This window comes from Buteo buteo, chromosome Z (assembly GCF_964188355.1).
Source record: "Buteo buteo chromosome Z, bButBut1.hap1.1, whole genome shotgun sequence".
Lineage (NCBI taxonomy): Eukaryota > Metazoa > Chordata > Aves > Accipitriformes > Accipitridae > Buteo > Buteo buteo.
Window position 1 is genome coordinate 81,727,993 of NC_134204.1, and position 14,398 is coordinate 81,742,390.

General features: G+C 37.9%; 1 protein-coding gene across 3 annotated transcripts in view; it reads left to right on the forward strand.

The window, feature by feature from the left end:
* Positions 1-14,398, forward strand: part of VCAN (versican) — a 113,759-nt gene that overhangs the window by 51,422 nt on the left and 47,939 nt on the right. For all 3 annotated transcript variants that reach the window (XM_075021363.1, XM_075021365.1, XM_075021364.1), the window contains exon 7: positions 410-3,607. In XM_075021363.1, the coding sequence (XP_074877464.1) occupies positions 410-3,607 (3,198 nt within the window). The remainder of the gene's footprint in view (positions 1-409; positions 3,608-14,398) is intronic.

Here is a 14,398-nt window from a genome sequence, read left to right on the forward strand (position 1 = left end):
TTGTATGCTACAGTAAGCTTTGAAGAAAACCCACAGGTTTGCAGTACCACTCATTCATGACATCATGAAATAAACTTTTATATTCCCTGATCAGTACTTAGCTGTCTGATGGGTACTTGTGTGATATGAGGACTTCTAGGGATAATTATATAAACAATGAATATGAAGAATACTGCTACTCTTCTTGTTTCATCTGACTTTAAGTTAGATATTCTGTAGCTTTATAATGTGTTACCTTATGTCATTCAAAGCTCTGTTGTACGCTAAACAGCTATCTAAAGCCTTTGACCTTTCTACTTGTTTCTCAGTGTAGCATTTAGTTTTTGTTGGGAACATTCAAACTGCATTAAAGTAACATTTGTTTGTATTCTGACTGAATGATTCCTTAACATTTTTTTTCTTTTTTAAGGTAAAAAAATCATATCAGAGCCTACAACTGTTAAGCTGATTACATCCCTGAAAACTGACAGTGTGAAATCGTCATCTGCTAAAGTTACCCTTAAACCTCCTGTTTTTGAGACTTCAACTACTGAAGTGGCTGTCACCAAAACAGAGGTCCCTGCTTTGGAGGAAACAACCCTAGAGACTGAAGAATATACAGAAATGACTACTGATGTGGCTGAGGAAAAAAGGGAAATGGAGGTGCTTATGGAGAACATTAAGTTAACCACCCTTCTACCTCAGACTGTCACAGATGGCGAAATAAGCACTTACGATACACTCGGAAGGACTGAATATGGTGTTTCACCTAGGTTAACAGAGAGCACATCTGCAGCTTTGGAACTGGAGCACACTTACTCTGAAGCAGAATTGCCCGAGGAACAAGGTAGGTCTGAAAGCATTGAGGACGCTTTCTTGACCTCTATAATTTTTCAGGATAGCACAGCTGTAGCTAAGATTTCCACTGGTTCATGGGAAGATACTGAAACAGGAGATACACAAAAACATGATGCTGATAATCAGACTGAACAAATAGAAGTGGGTCCTATGATGACAGCTACAGATAGCTTGTTATCAACTTCTCGGAGAGAGTTTCCCAGGACAGGGACTTCAGTTTCACTAACAAAAGATAATATGTATCTTGGTGCACACTCAACAAAAGAACCCACAAAAAAGTCAATGGAGGCGAAATCTGACAAGAAACTTACAACTGTTGTAATCCCTAAAGCTTTGTTCACTGATCAGTATGATCTTACTACAGAGGGGGAGGGCAGAGAGAGCATGTACACTGTTATGCCTGATAGAGTTTCTGGCATGGCTACTGGTAGTGTCCCAGAATCAGATGTGCCTGCTGCGTCAGAGACACTTGTAGATGAGCATGCAGTAACCAGTGGACAGTTTTCTACAGCAGATGAGTCAACTCCATTTGTTAAATTTAGTTCTACAATGGTGTTTGATAATGAGGCATCAGCTGAAGGAAGCAGAGAGGACCTGAGAGATGTGCAGCCTACAGTATCATCTGGAATACCTGTATCCTTTTCTGTATCAACTGTTAATCAAACAGGATCTGAGGCCGTCACTCTCTCAGCAATTACTGTTTCCCTGCAAAACTTCGGAGAAGGCACCACATCTGTTATCCACTCATCTCAGCAAACAGAAGGATCAGCCGTTTTAGAGGAGCAAGAAAAAACAAAGGAGCCAGAAATGAGAACAATGGATGTTAAGATCCCTCATGCCATAACCGTCATTCCTACTTGTGTTACAGCAGAATCTGAGGGATGTTCTGCAAGTGAGAAGTTCACACAGGCTCCTCCAGTTTCTGGCATGTGGCTGCCAACAGATAAACATCAGGGGTATATGACAAAAGAATCATCTCATACTAAGAGAATACATGAGTTAGATACAGAAGATGGTATCTCTGGAATGGAGCCTACATCATCTCCAGGGCAAATTACAGAATATACAAAGCATCCAGGAGCTCCAGTTTCAGCAGTTACAGATGAAACTGAGACAAGCAAGGAGCCAGTGGAAACGAAAAGTGATGAAGAGGCTGTATCAGCTGATTTTGATCACAGAAAAGATACTACAGGTGTCTCCCACACAAGCAGCTCTTTGGATTTGGAAATGGTCACAGTATCCAAAACATCAGTGGATGAAACTGGTGCAACAATAAAGTCCTTTAGCTCCTCAGGTGTTACCGTATTACCAACTGCTATGCCCACAATCATGGAGATAACTGAACATGAAGGAGATGAAACATCAGGGTATGTTTTGAAAACGTCCATTCCTACCCCAGAAGTTGAACAAAGAGAGGCTACTGACACATTGGTAGCAACACCTGCTGAAGAAGTCTCTACTGAAATGGGGGTCTCAAAATATACAGTGACAGAGGAAGGCCAGACAAGTATTGCAACATCAACTGAGGAAGAGTCAGTGGCAACAGTTCAAGACAGAAAAGGAACACCATCAGCTGGCTTTGGAGGGACAAAGGAATCCATTATATTTACAGATGTAACAAAGGTAGATGCTACCGTTCCACAGAAAGAACGTGATGCTTCCCTAGTTCCAGTTACTGTAGTGAGTGAGGTCACTAGAGATATGCCAGTTACTGATCAGACTCCTTTTGATGGTGTCTTTCAAACAGAAGCAATAGAAACAACTGCAAAAGATAGTGACGTGTTCCCAGAGGAACTCTTCACGAAAGATCAAGATAAAGAACTAGATACTGCCACAGAGTCTACCTTAGCTGTGACATCTGTCCAAATGCATGAACAAAAGACAGCACCAGGATCTGAATCATCTCAAACAGCTATTCAGGAAAAACAGGATGAGACAGGTTCAGCTTATGATGAGACATATCCAGCAACCGAAGTATTAGTGCCTGCAGTGAAGCTCACAGATTATGGAAGAGTTCTGGGACCTGATGAAACTAGCACCAGGACCTTGCATCTCACAGTGACTCCAAAACCTGAAACTGCTACTGATCAAGAAGAGAAGGTCACTGAAGTGATGCCTGTAACAGTGGGTACCCAAGCAAAAACATACGAAAACACAGGAACCCCCACCAGGGAAGAAGACAGTGATGTAGAGAGCCTGGAATCTGTGTTGCCCCCCCATATGATGCCAACAGGTCATTCTACTGTGGAAAGCATTACTCATCTGACTTTGGGAGCTTCTCCAAGCCAAACTCTGGAAGGTTCAGGAATATCAGAAGAACCTGAAGATATCAAACCAGCTGTATCTTCAGCTAATGCAACAGATAAGGCAGCAATTCTCAGTGATGTAACAACACCTTCCATTAGTGCTGTAGACAAAATTCAGCCTACATCAGCATCCAAACCTGTTGTTACTCAAAAGTCACCACGTATCATTCCTGAGGAAGAAGAAGAGGTAACAAGCAATGACATCATCATCATTGATGAATCCGTTTCTCCCAGTAAAGCCACTGCTGATGATGATCTGACAGGAAAGATGTTAGAACCAGAAATTGATAAGGAATATTTCACAGCATCAACTGCTACTGCAGTTGCACGACCTACTGCACCACCCAAAGTGAAGGAGGCCACAGAGGCTTTACAACCTCAAGAGGTGTCTCCTTCTGCTTCACACCCTGATAGTGGAAATGACATAAGATTGTATGTTATTCAAATCACAGGCAATGACACAGGTAAGATTTTGCCTTTTAGACCTGCAGTCCATCAGAATGGACAGTTTATTACAACAAACTGGTGTACTTTAGAATGTACTGGGGATGTTTCTTGGATCACTGAAAGATGCAAAGTACAAGTTTTATCTAGACAGCAACTTACTAAATATTGGTAGGTCTATTTCTCTATCCATTAAAAAACTCTCAGAAATGTATGTGTGTGGTTTGGGGTAAGATTAATTTCTATGTAAGAATGAATATGAAACTGTTGTATTTCCTCTTAAAAGTCATGATGGCTAAAGTCCAGTTTTCTTATTTAATGTTGTCAAGCCACTGATTTAACTTGAGCTATCTGTGAAACAAGCATTTTAATTTCATAGCTTCCATTCCATGCATTACTAGACCTAAATGAAGCACTAGAGTATTTTAACATTCCATTAGTCTGTAGCAATTAACAATGCCATGTACAGTGTAGTCAGCTAAAAAAGGTTAATTTGCATCTGCAAATTGACATAATTTTTAGTTTTGTTACATTTTTTAGCTGATGGCGCTGTACATGTGTATGTAGCTTCAATTCCATGGGTATCCAGAACAGAAACTCCTGAAGTAGCAAGGAACTCTTGAGTTTTATGATGAATATGTCTCCATAATGCAATAGCTGAAGGCTATGCAATTTTCCATTACAGAAGCGTGTCAACGGACTGTTATTTAGGATGTCTTGGTAAAACCTTATTTTTTAAAATGAAACATGAAAGAACTGACAAAAAGGATAAAGCTCAAAATATCTATTAGGTTCAATGTTGCAGTCTGTATAATTATTTTATAGTTATTTTATAATTAATTTATTTTTTGAAGGAACACAGTAAAAATTCATTTTATGTCTTATCTACCTTAACTATATGCAATGCTTTTGAATGGTTATATAAGAAACTGTTTTCTCATTGGTTCTCAGCCATAACATCTTTGAAGCCATAACATATCTTTGAAGAACTTATCCAACAGAATTCATAATTTATGGAAGACTTTTGGTTGGTTTTGTCAGGTTTGTGTTTGGTAGAGTTTAATTCAAAAATCAAAAGGCAGAAGTAGTTTCCTTGAGATGTGCCATATCATTATTGGACTTTTCATACAGTGGATTTTGTGTCTTTATTCACTTTATGCTTATTATCCTACTTTATATTTACAAGATGTAAAACTGCACAAGTCATATCAGTGGTAGCTTAAACTTCTATTTCAGAAAATAATAGTTCTGTTATTTTAACATTTAAACACTGCTTTTGTTTCTGTGGTATAGTATCATTATTTTCTCTGAAGCTTTAGATATTGCTGGTGTCTTGGAAGTCTCAATTAAATGAGACAAGTCCGGTAAGTCAGAGCAGAAGGGTAATTTCTGAAGACTAGAGTTAAGCTACATATTAAATACGTTTGTACCTGTGGAAATTTGGTTAATTCGGCTTAATAATTAATAGCTGGACTGTGTAGGAGTAAACTAGTTTTGCCTGTTACATTGTTGAGTTACACTACAGTTTATTGCGTATGGGGTTGTGCTGGGTAGCTGTGTGTTCCAGGTGGGTGGAAAGAAGTAGGATGGTTTGGGAGGCTGTGGAAACTTGGTGTTTTCTTCAGATAGTGCACAAAGTATATGATCCAGGATTTCTCTGCATATACATCAAGGAGAGTCTTATTTTGTACTTTTTTCCGGAATGGCATGGGCATTGTGATTCATTAAATTAGGAATTAGTTCATGCTGGCTGGATTATCTAAAGGACAGTAGATCAATGCATAGCTGCTCTCCATAGCTACTCTTGCTTTCACGTGGGTGATCAGGTCCTTAGGGCAGATTTTCTTCATGATTTACCTTCTGCATCTTCACAAACTTTCAAAGGTGTGCGTGCATTTTCCAGGTATATATATATGCATACATGTGTGGGTTTTATAAGCAGAGTTAAAGTTATACATCCTTAAAATTCTGCCTTTAGGAATGATCTAGTCTGTCAGCATAGAAAAAAAATTCTTTTTCTTGAAATATTAAATTCTCTATATGGCAGTGTCTCTGTTCTCTTTAAACATAAAGGGATTTGTTATGTATCTAGTGCAAGGTCAAAAAGGAGTTTTCTTTATTTTTCTGTTTTCAGAATCTGACAGCGGAAATTCCTTCATTTAGCTATCCACAGAGAAAAAGCACTCTGTACCTACTTACCACAAGTTAAGTTAGAGCTGCCAAAGATTTATTCTGTCTGAGGATTCAGATTAGTGTTTTCTTTTCTTTCTCCAAAAGTGAAAGACTGCATCTGAAAAAATCTGTCAAGCCCAGTTTCACTACATTGTTCCTCAGTCCATAAAATTTTCTTTGTGCTGAAGAAAATGTACATAGGAGGTGCTGAAGAGGAATGAATTTGGCAAATATTAGTAACGTGCCTTTCACAAGGATGTAGTTCAACTTCTTATTCTATCACTCTTTGTTTGAAAATTGATCTGCAGTCATACAGGAACTACATAAACTGTACCTTTGGCTTTTTGTTCTCAGCTAAATGGGAACAAGAAATACAGTTTTCATCATTACATCACTCTGATAAAACAAAGGTTTTTCCTCCTTTGCTTTGGCATGTTTTCTAGGTAATATAGCTTAACATTTTTAAATAAAATAATCAGTGAGGGTTATAAGCAAAAGCCTTCATGATTTTCAAGTCAAGAGTCCAAAAGTGCCTCCTAAGAAATGACAACTTACTTACCAAAGCCCTTCAAATAATAGCTGTTTCAAACAGGAATAATAATGAGAAGTTTGCTGTATAAATGGCATTGTGTATAAATAAATATAATATTTTCCTTTTTGTGTATGCACAAGTGTTGGAAATATTTATGAGATTTTTTTTTCTGCATCTTTCTTCACCTCCTTGTTATTCACCTTTTGCCAGAAGCAACAGTTTAATAGTGAAGCAGGGCTCAGTGGAAATATGGTACCATGTTTTGTTTCCTATCAGCCATGTCACTTAATTACAGTAAAAACCTGCTATTATACTAACACAGTTGAATATTACTCTCTGCAGCTCCATTTACCATCTGTAACGTAAGCATAATAATATTTAAGTGCTCCATGGAGGTGCTATTAGGCTTTGTTAGTTATGAGCAATATTTTATACTCCTTGTGGAAGAGAAGGGTCATGCCAAACAAATGGAGTTTTGAGAGATGTAGACATTTCTAGCAGTTCCCAGCAAGCAGGACAGAGCATATCCCTTGCAGTGTAGGAGTCCTTTTGTGATCAGTGGGTGTCCTACCTCCCAGTGAAGTGTGGTGAGAGCAGCCCACTGCTGCTCTGCGTCTGATGAGTTCACCTGTGGCCATGCACTGGTAGAGGGAGAAGCAGGAAGGATTTCTTGAGCCTTTCTTCTCAGTCTCAAACCCTTGCTAAACTGGCACCAACTTCACTGAAGCACTTTGAAGTCTTTGGCTGGAATGTGCTGTTGATGTATGGAATGTGTTATGGATGTATGGAATGTGGGGGATATTATTCTTCATTATTATTGTGGACTCAAGCTGCACTTGAAAGACGTTGAATGTTGACTGGGTTAAATTCAATTAAATATAGTGGCAAGGATCTTAGGCTGTCTGAGACACACACACCCCCTTTAATATGAAGTAGTACAATACATAAATGAAAGCTGATACCACATATTTTCAATTTTTAATGCAATAAGCCCTTATATTTATTAGACCAGAAAAAGTTTCTCCTAGAGGACTTCTTTTCTTATGCCATCCAAGAGGTAAATAGTTAGACTCCTAGCTTTTAAAATGCATGCTTGCAATCAATTAAAACTTCCATAAAGGAAGTTTCAGTTACTTTTAGATAAAAAAATTTACCCATGGAAACAGAAGTAATTTCAGAGAGTGGTGGAAGGTCAAACTCATTAGCTTATATTCTGGAAAAATGTGCTCTAGTGCTGAACACACCACTGAATGGATTAAGCTGCTTATTTGTATAAGAATACAGCAGTTTTTATTGAGAAAATGTATTGTACAAACAATCCATATACTTCCATGTGAGCAAGTGTGAGGCAGGTGCACAAATTAATGAAGGATATAAGGCATGGTTTTTCTGACAGCCTATGGCACATGGGCAGATCTAGGGCAGGTGTTCCAATTAATGAGGAAAATATATTTGTGCATTGGGAAACATCCCTTTTTATGCTACAAAAAGGACCATGCACATGTTTCATAATGGAAGGAGCTTGGGACTCCATTTACTTGAGTGGAACAAGGGGCTATTCCCTTGGGATCATGATCGTGTTGTGAAAGTGAGAAAGCAAAATAGCCCTGTGCTGTGATGTGTTATCACATTAGCAGCTTTCTATTGCATTAGATAGGACAGAGGAGTTTGTCTTTCACTGCAAAGATCCAAAACTTGCCACCTCACACCCTTTTATGTTCTCAGAGCTCCTATGTATTGTAGAGGTGAAGGCTGATGCTGTTGCTGGAAGGTAATGGATTAGCAGCTGAAAAAAACCAAACCTGAAGGAACTTTTCAGCTCATAAAGCTTTTATGAGCTGAAAAATGCTTGTGGGGGTGTTGTTTAACAGTGGTTGAGGGGATGCTGGAAACATAACTCCTGTCTGTATCAGGAGTAATTTGCACACCTGCATTTTTTGGAGACATTTAAAAGTCTTTACTTAGTGAATATGTTTCAAAGTGCTTATTGGACCCTGGGACTCACACCAGCTCTGTCTGGTTTCTTGTCCCCTCCAGCTTTGAACAGAATGAAATTGCAGGAACTTGTGCTTTGTCGATGTGGAATTTTATGGAAAGAGGTTGCAAACCTTTGTGTTTCAACATGTAATTCTCTGACACGCATATTTCTGTCTTAGCAGTGTAAGAGGGCATGTGAAATTTGAATGAAATGCAGAATGGTAATGAGTCATAGTCATAAACCTTAACAAAGAAGGCAGAACAGAGTCTTTTCAGGTCCGTCTTAGGCCTTGTCTTAAAATTCATTTAATCCTGTTGTCTTCACAGCTCCTCCTGGAGGGCTGTCCCATATCGCCGTGGCTCTCTTTAAGTCTGATTCTAATATCTAGCCTGAATTGCTTCTTGGCCAGTTTATACCCATGTTTATTCTTGCCAACATTGTCTTTAGCTTGAATAGGTCCTTTTTCTTCCTGACACTTATCCTTTGATACTTTTATTTCTCTGTTCAGTTATAGAGAATAACCATGTCCCCTTTCAGCCTTCATTTTGCTAACTTCTGAGGGGAATGTGTGCATGGAAGAGTGGAAATGTGCTGAGAGCATGCTGGGAGGAAAGGCGCTGGCTCTGTTCGGAGGCTGTGGATGTCAGGATGGTGCTATCACCAGACCAGATGATGGCGTGGAGGGACAGGAGCAGCAGGCCTCGCAACACTAGTTCCAGGCAGCACCTCACTTGCAATAGAGCCAGCTTAAAAGCATGCAGCATGTAGACTTGTATCTGTCTGCACCTGTACCCACATTGCTCTCTTTTAAGTTATTTTATTTATGCCCACTGGCAAATGTCTATCTGGACACTGTTCTTTGTAGTATATGCACATGTGCTACATGCAATTTTTGGTGTACCTTTCAAAAATTACATATATTAACTATTGTGTTAGAGAGACTTCTGCTGAAGGTGAGGAGACTGTCTTTTATGTGCTGAAATCACCATTTCTTTTTCTTCAAATGAAATGTATATGCTACTGAAACCTATTCTTTATTCGTAGGGTCTATTTCAAATCAAAGTTTATTGTAAAGGAAAGATGTTATCTTGCATTCACTGCATTCTGCTGCTTTATGCAGTGACTGATAACACACCCAAGTGGATGTATATGACTAGGACCTCCCTGCCTGAGCAAGCTGTTTGGCTTTCTTAGCAAACGCTTAATTCTTGATATCACTGTCATGCATTTAAGAGAAGAAGAGTTCCAAATTTACCTGAACATTTTGGTGAACAAAGTACCTTTTAATTTGCAAGTACCTTTCAACTTGTATGCATTTGGACATGGTGTTCTGTGGCCATGGTTTATTGGTACTGTCCTGAATTAATTTCTGGCAGGATGTTGATGCAATAGTAAAAGTGGCCTCATGTGGGCTAAACCAACTTCCCATCTTATTAAATACAAAATCTCCTATTTGTTTAATGGAGGACTGGGCTTGTCTCCTTATTAACTTAATGTTCCAGCTGACATTCACACTATGGCAGCTGGTGCTCTTCATCAACCCTGGAGAAAGGCCACATTCCCTGCTGCCCTGAGCACACTGCAGTCAATGGACATGGTCTTATTTCACTGTTTGAATTAGTAATGCGGTCCTTCCTCGTAGTGTTTTGTTTTGAGCCCTGGGCTTGTTTGTTCAGCTAAGAAAGAAAACCATCTAGTGGTTTTGAAACACATTTCCAAATGAAACCGGTTTGTCAATGTCCAATAGCTGCTCGAGTCATTTTCATGCCCTGAATGACCAAACTCTCTGTGTTATTCATAAAACATGGCATAGAGACAGCCAAGTTCTCTTTTTGTCTAGAGTAGCTGAAGTGTTAAATGCTAAGTAACATGGCCAGATTCTGATATCATCTTCCCCAGTGTAATTACACCATAGTAATTCCAATGAGGTGATTGAGAGCAGAATTGTTGTGGGGATGTGGGGATGGTAGCTATCAGAATGTCTTCATAACGTTTACAGCTTCTGGTTCATTTTACAGTTAGGTGATTTTTCCTGCAGAACAAATCTGTATCATGTATTTAACCCAAACTGGTAGACCTGTTGCTTAATTAAACCAGTTGGAATTTTTTTATATTAGAATACTCATGTTGTACTGGTGATGTGGAGGGCTTTTTAAAATAGGTTGGACAACATCACATATAAATCATATTTAAAATGTAACAGCAATGATGCTCTGCATGAAAGCAAGCCCTAATAAACAAGTGATTGTAATAAATTCAAGCTTTTTGTACACTGCTCCTTTTTCCAAAACAAAGGAAAAGAAAAAAAACAACCCCATATCCAACAGAGACGAAACTTGTTACTTAGAAAGTTTCACAAGCTAAGACTGTGAATTAATAAGTAGTTTTAGGCCACTATTGCTGGCTCTTCCTGAAGACTTATTATAGAACAATCATTTCTTTTTTCACATTCCTTTATAGACTTCCATAGATACAAGGAACAGTGCCCTCACATTAAATACTGTTCAGAGGATGCCTACACATTCCCTGCTGTTTTTGCATTGTTTCCAAGGAAACGTCTCAGATCTAGACATAGGGATTACACATTTCTAGCTTTCTTATAGCTCTTTGTTTATTCATGAGAGAAATGAAGGAATTTTATTCATAGGTACAATGTAGTTTTTCATACTTCTGTTGTGAAGGAGAGGAATCCTTTTAGAAGTTTTGTTTACATGTGGAGAGAGTCTTAAGAAATCCCATTGCAGAAAAGATGAGCTGTCTTTTATATGGAAACACAATATGAATTAATTTTTTTTGAGGAAAGTGGTTTTCTGTACCAAAGTTTTCTGAATGATCATCCTTTTTTGCCTCTTTCAGAAAATATTATCTACACCATTTTACTCTACATAAAATGATTCATTGGATACAGTGAAACTGAGTGTATACAGGATGTGATCCTGGAAATATAAATAAAGATATTTTTAGAAGTGGATTAAAGGCTAAGGATCTTCATAGAAAGTTATTCCCTTAATATACATCAATTGATAATTAGCCTGATAATAGCACTTTAAAAATATTTGTTGGCTATTCTTTCATTTTGAGTATGTAGTTTTCAGTTGTCTTTTTTGCAGTTGTCCTTTGCACATTTTAGATTTAATGGTTGAATTAATCCTTGCTGATCCAGCTAGTGGTTTTTAATCTCCCTTTTTCTGGAAGTGTTTAGATGATAAATTTGATCAATAATATACATAATACCTGCTGATGTCTTTCAAGATACTTGTGAATTATTTCCTGGCACAAGTCAAGATGTGTTCAGAGTGTCTGCTGCATATTTTGTGACACCTTTGGGAACATGTGAAATTATTTATCTTTTTCTCTGGAGTAATTTACATTTTTTTAAAAACTGCTCAGTTAATTGTATTAGGATGTGTTTGACCAGTCCTGTATTACCATTTGCATAAATGATGAGAATTCAATATAAAAAATTGTATAGAAATTTCTCTTCATTAATGATTTGAGCTGAGATCCCTGAGGAGGAGTAATGCAGTTAGAATTTTGTTGCTGATCAGGAGCTATCTTATCTTCCAGTGGTCCATGCCTGCTTTGGTATTACCTCTGATGCACTTCATTACGTTTTTTGTTACCCAGGATTAGCTTCAAGACTGCATAAGAAACATTAATTTTTAACTTTTTTAACCATAATCTTGGATTTTTCATGTAGTACTTCATCAAGTAAGAGTTCCATAGTTTCAGTGGGAAGTTTTTGGCATTAGCAAAAGAATTTCCATGTATTTGATGTAACTTTTTTGCCAAAATAACAGCAAAGAATATGCATATGTGTACACAGAGTAGCATCGGGATTTTTTTATAAAGTTTTATTGTGGGATTTTGTCTAAGCTATTTTTTTCCTTTCTTGGAAGTGGTGAGTGAAGTGATTCTTGGGTTACTCATGTGTCTGCTACTCAGGCTTGTAGTGAGTTTCCAGTGACACGTTCAGTTAAATATTATATATTACAAACAAAATTCTTGAGTCCTTTGGAAATGCTGGTGTACTTGGTCCAACTGACAGGCAAGGATAAGGACCATAGGATATATCCTCTGGTGAAACCAGATAGTGATAATGGGGTTGTAATGGTGAGTGAACCTGGAAAAAGCTTTTCAGTGGTTACAGTGTCTTTTGCCTTAGTGCAGGTACTCCTTTTCAATGCTTGAAGAAACCAAAGTTAGTGTAATTTCCCACAGAATTTATTGGACTAATCATCTGAACAACTAAATTTGGTCAATTTCATGCCATCAGGGGGAAGGGCACTGATGTCAAACACATCACAGTTTGGAGATTACTAAATTGCAATAGATAACAAAGACACTGATGCTTGTTTTTGCTGTTTGTGGTTGTTGAATGTAGGAGTGCAGCGTTGCCAGGTGAGAAACACAGCTGAGCATTGCAGTGCACATAATAGATAGCAGTTTAGCACAGTATTGAGTTACCAGGATTACCAGATGACCTAGCAGGGGAAAAGCTAGTTGTATACTCTACCCTATGTGACATAGGAACACTGTGAAAATCAGTTAAACGGAAGTGTTTCTATGTCTCCAAAATGTTACTCAAGCATTTATTTGTTCTTACCTAAACTGAATTATTTGGCTTCTTGGGCTATATGCTTCTTTTTCAGCTTATTCTGCCCACATTCAGAGCCTGTCAGGTGGGAACTAATTCTGAGTCAGTAGCCATGTAACCATGTTAGTATAGGATGAAGTTTGTGCTAATAGGTTTATAGTCAAAAGTCTGTCCCCCTCTGCCATTTTTTTCAGTGCTGCACCAAGCTTACCACAGCTAAGGATCTATTTTTGACTATAGTTGGTTGAAAACTTTTCCTCTCAAGTATTGTCCAACAAAAATGTCTTTTTCAAAAAACAAGTGTTTCTAAAAACAAATTAATATTTTTCCAAAACAAATGTTTCATTTTTTCCAAGCAAAAATACTTAGGTGGAAAAAGTTCTGCTTTTAAAAGAAAAATGAAGCCATTTCCCATTTTTATATATGCATGTGATTATATGGTTAAAAACAAGCTCATGTTCTCTATGCATTATATGTTCATTTCCCAGCTCTGAGCAATGAAATGGTTAAATATTTACAGGTATACCACAGCTTGCTCTCAGATAAGTCTTCTCCAGTTATAAACTTCTACAATATTGCTGCATCAGGCTTCCTTTTCTACTCTGCTCTTTTTTCTATTTCATCTGCTGTTTATATGTCTCTGCAGAGTTCAGGAAAGTGTGATGATCAAAGGCACTCCAAAAGTTGATCCAGGTAGAAATAATGTATCAAAATACTGTTTAGTACTTATTTTTTGAAAGGCTTTCAAGCACATGGCGCTGCACTCCTTTTCTTAAAATTGTGTCTGAAAGAGGGAGTCACACTAGTGTCACTCTGTCTGCAGCAGTGGGGTTTTTACAGCGTTATGTTGGTTTAACTGAGAATCTGGTTTATTCCTAGACTGCTTTGGATGTTTAATACCCAAAGCAATCATGTTTATTAACCCCTATAGCTAAATTTCAAATTTTTTTTCTGCTTTTTTTCCCACAAAGCAGGGGATGATGCTAAGAATACTCCATTAAAATGGCAAAAACAGAATCTATTCTGTGTCTTCTGAATAATATTTGCAAAATACAAGAGTCAGATCTATGTGCAAAAATCCATGTGCCATGTATGTCGATATTTGTGTGCATAATTACTCTAACTGTATATTCTAAATCATGTATTTGCATTTAAGATGTTATGAAGATACTCTAGTAACTTGAGTTACTACTGCTACTGCTGTAGTAACTCAAGTCATTTTGCACAAGCAGATGGGTCCAGGTCAAGGGTGATTTGCCCCACAATGGACTATTCCAGCAAAGCTTTGGTCATATTTCAACAAAGAAAACTGAAGCTTAAAGAAAGATTTGCCATGACAGCATGAGTGTATGTTGCCACATGATTAATAGCTCTAAATATCTCCCCTGAAGTAGCAGGGACTGCAGCCAAACAGTGTATCTAATCAGCTGTGATTTTGAGTGCTGGCTGCATGACCAGTGGGCTTGTGCAGACATTAAATTAAAAGTGTGCTTATGAGGTACTTGAAAGATGCTTGGAAAAGTGTAGGGGAT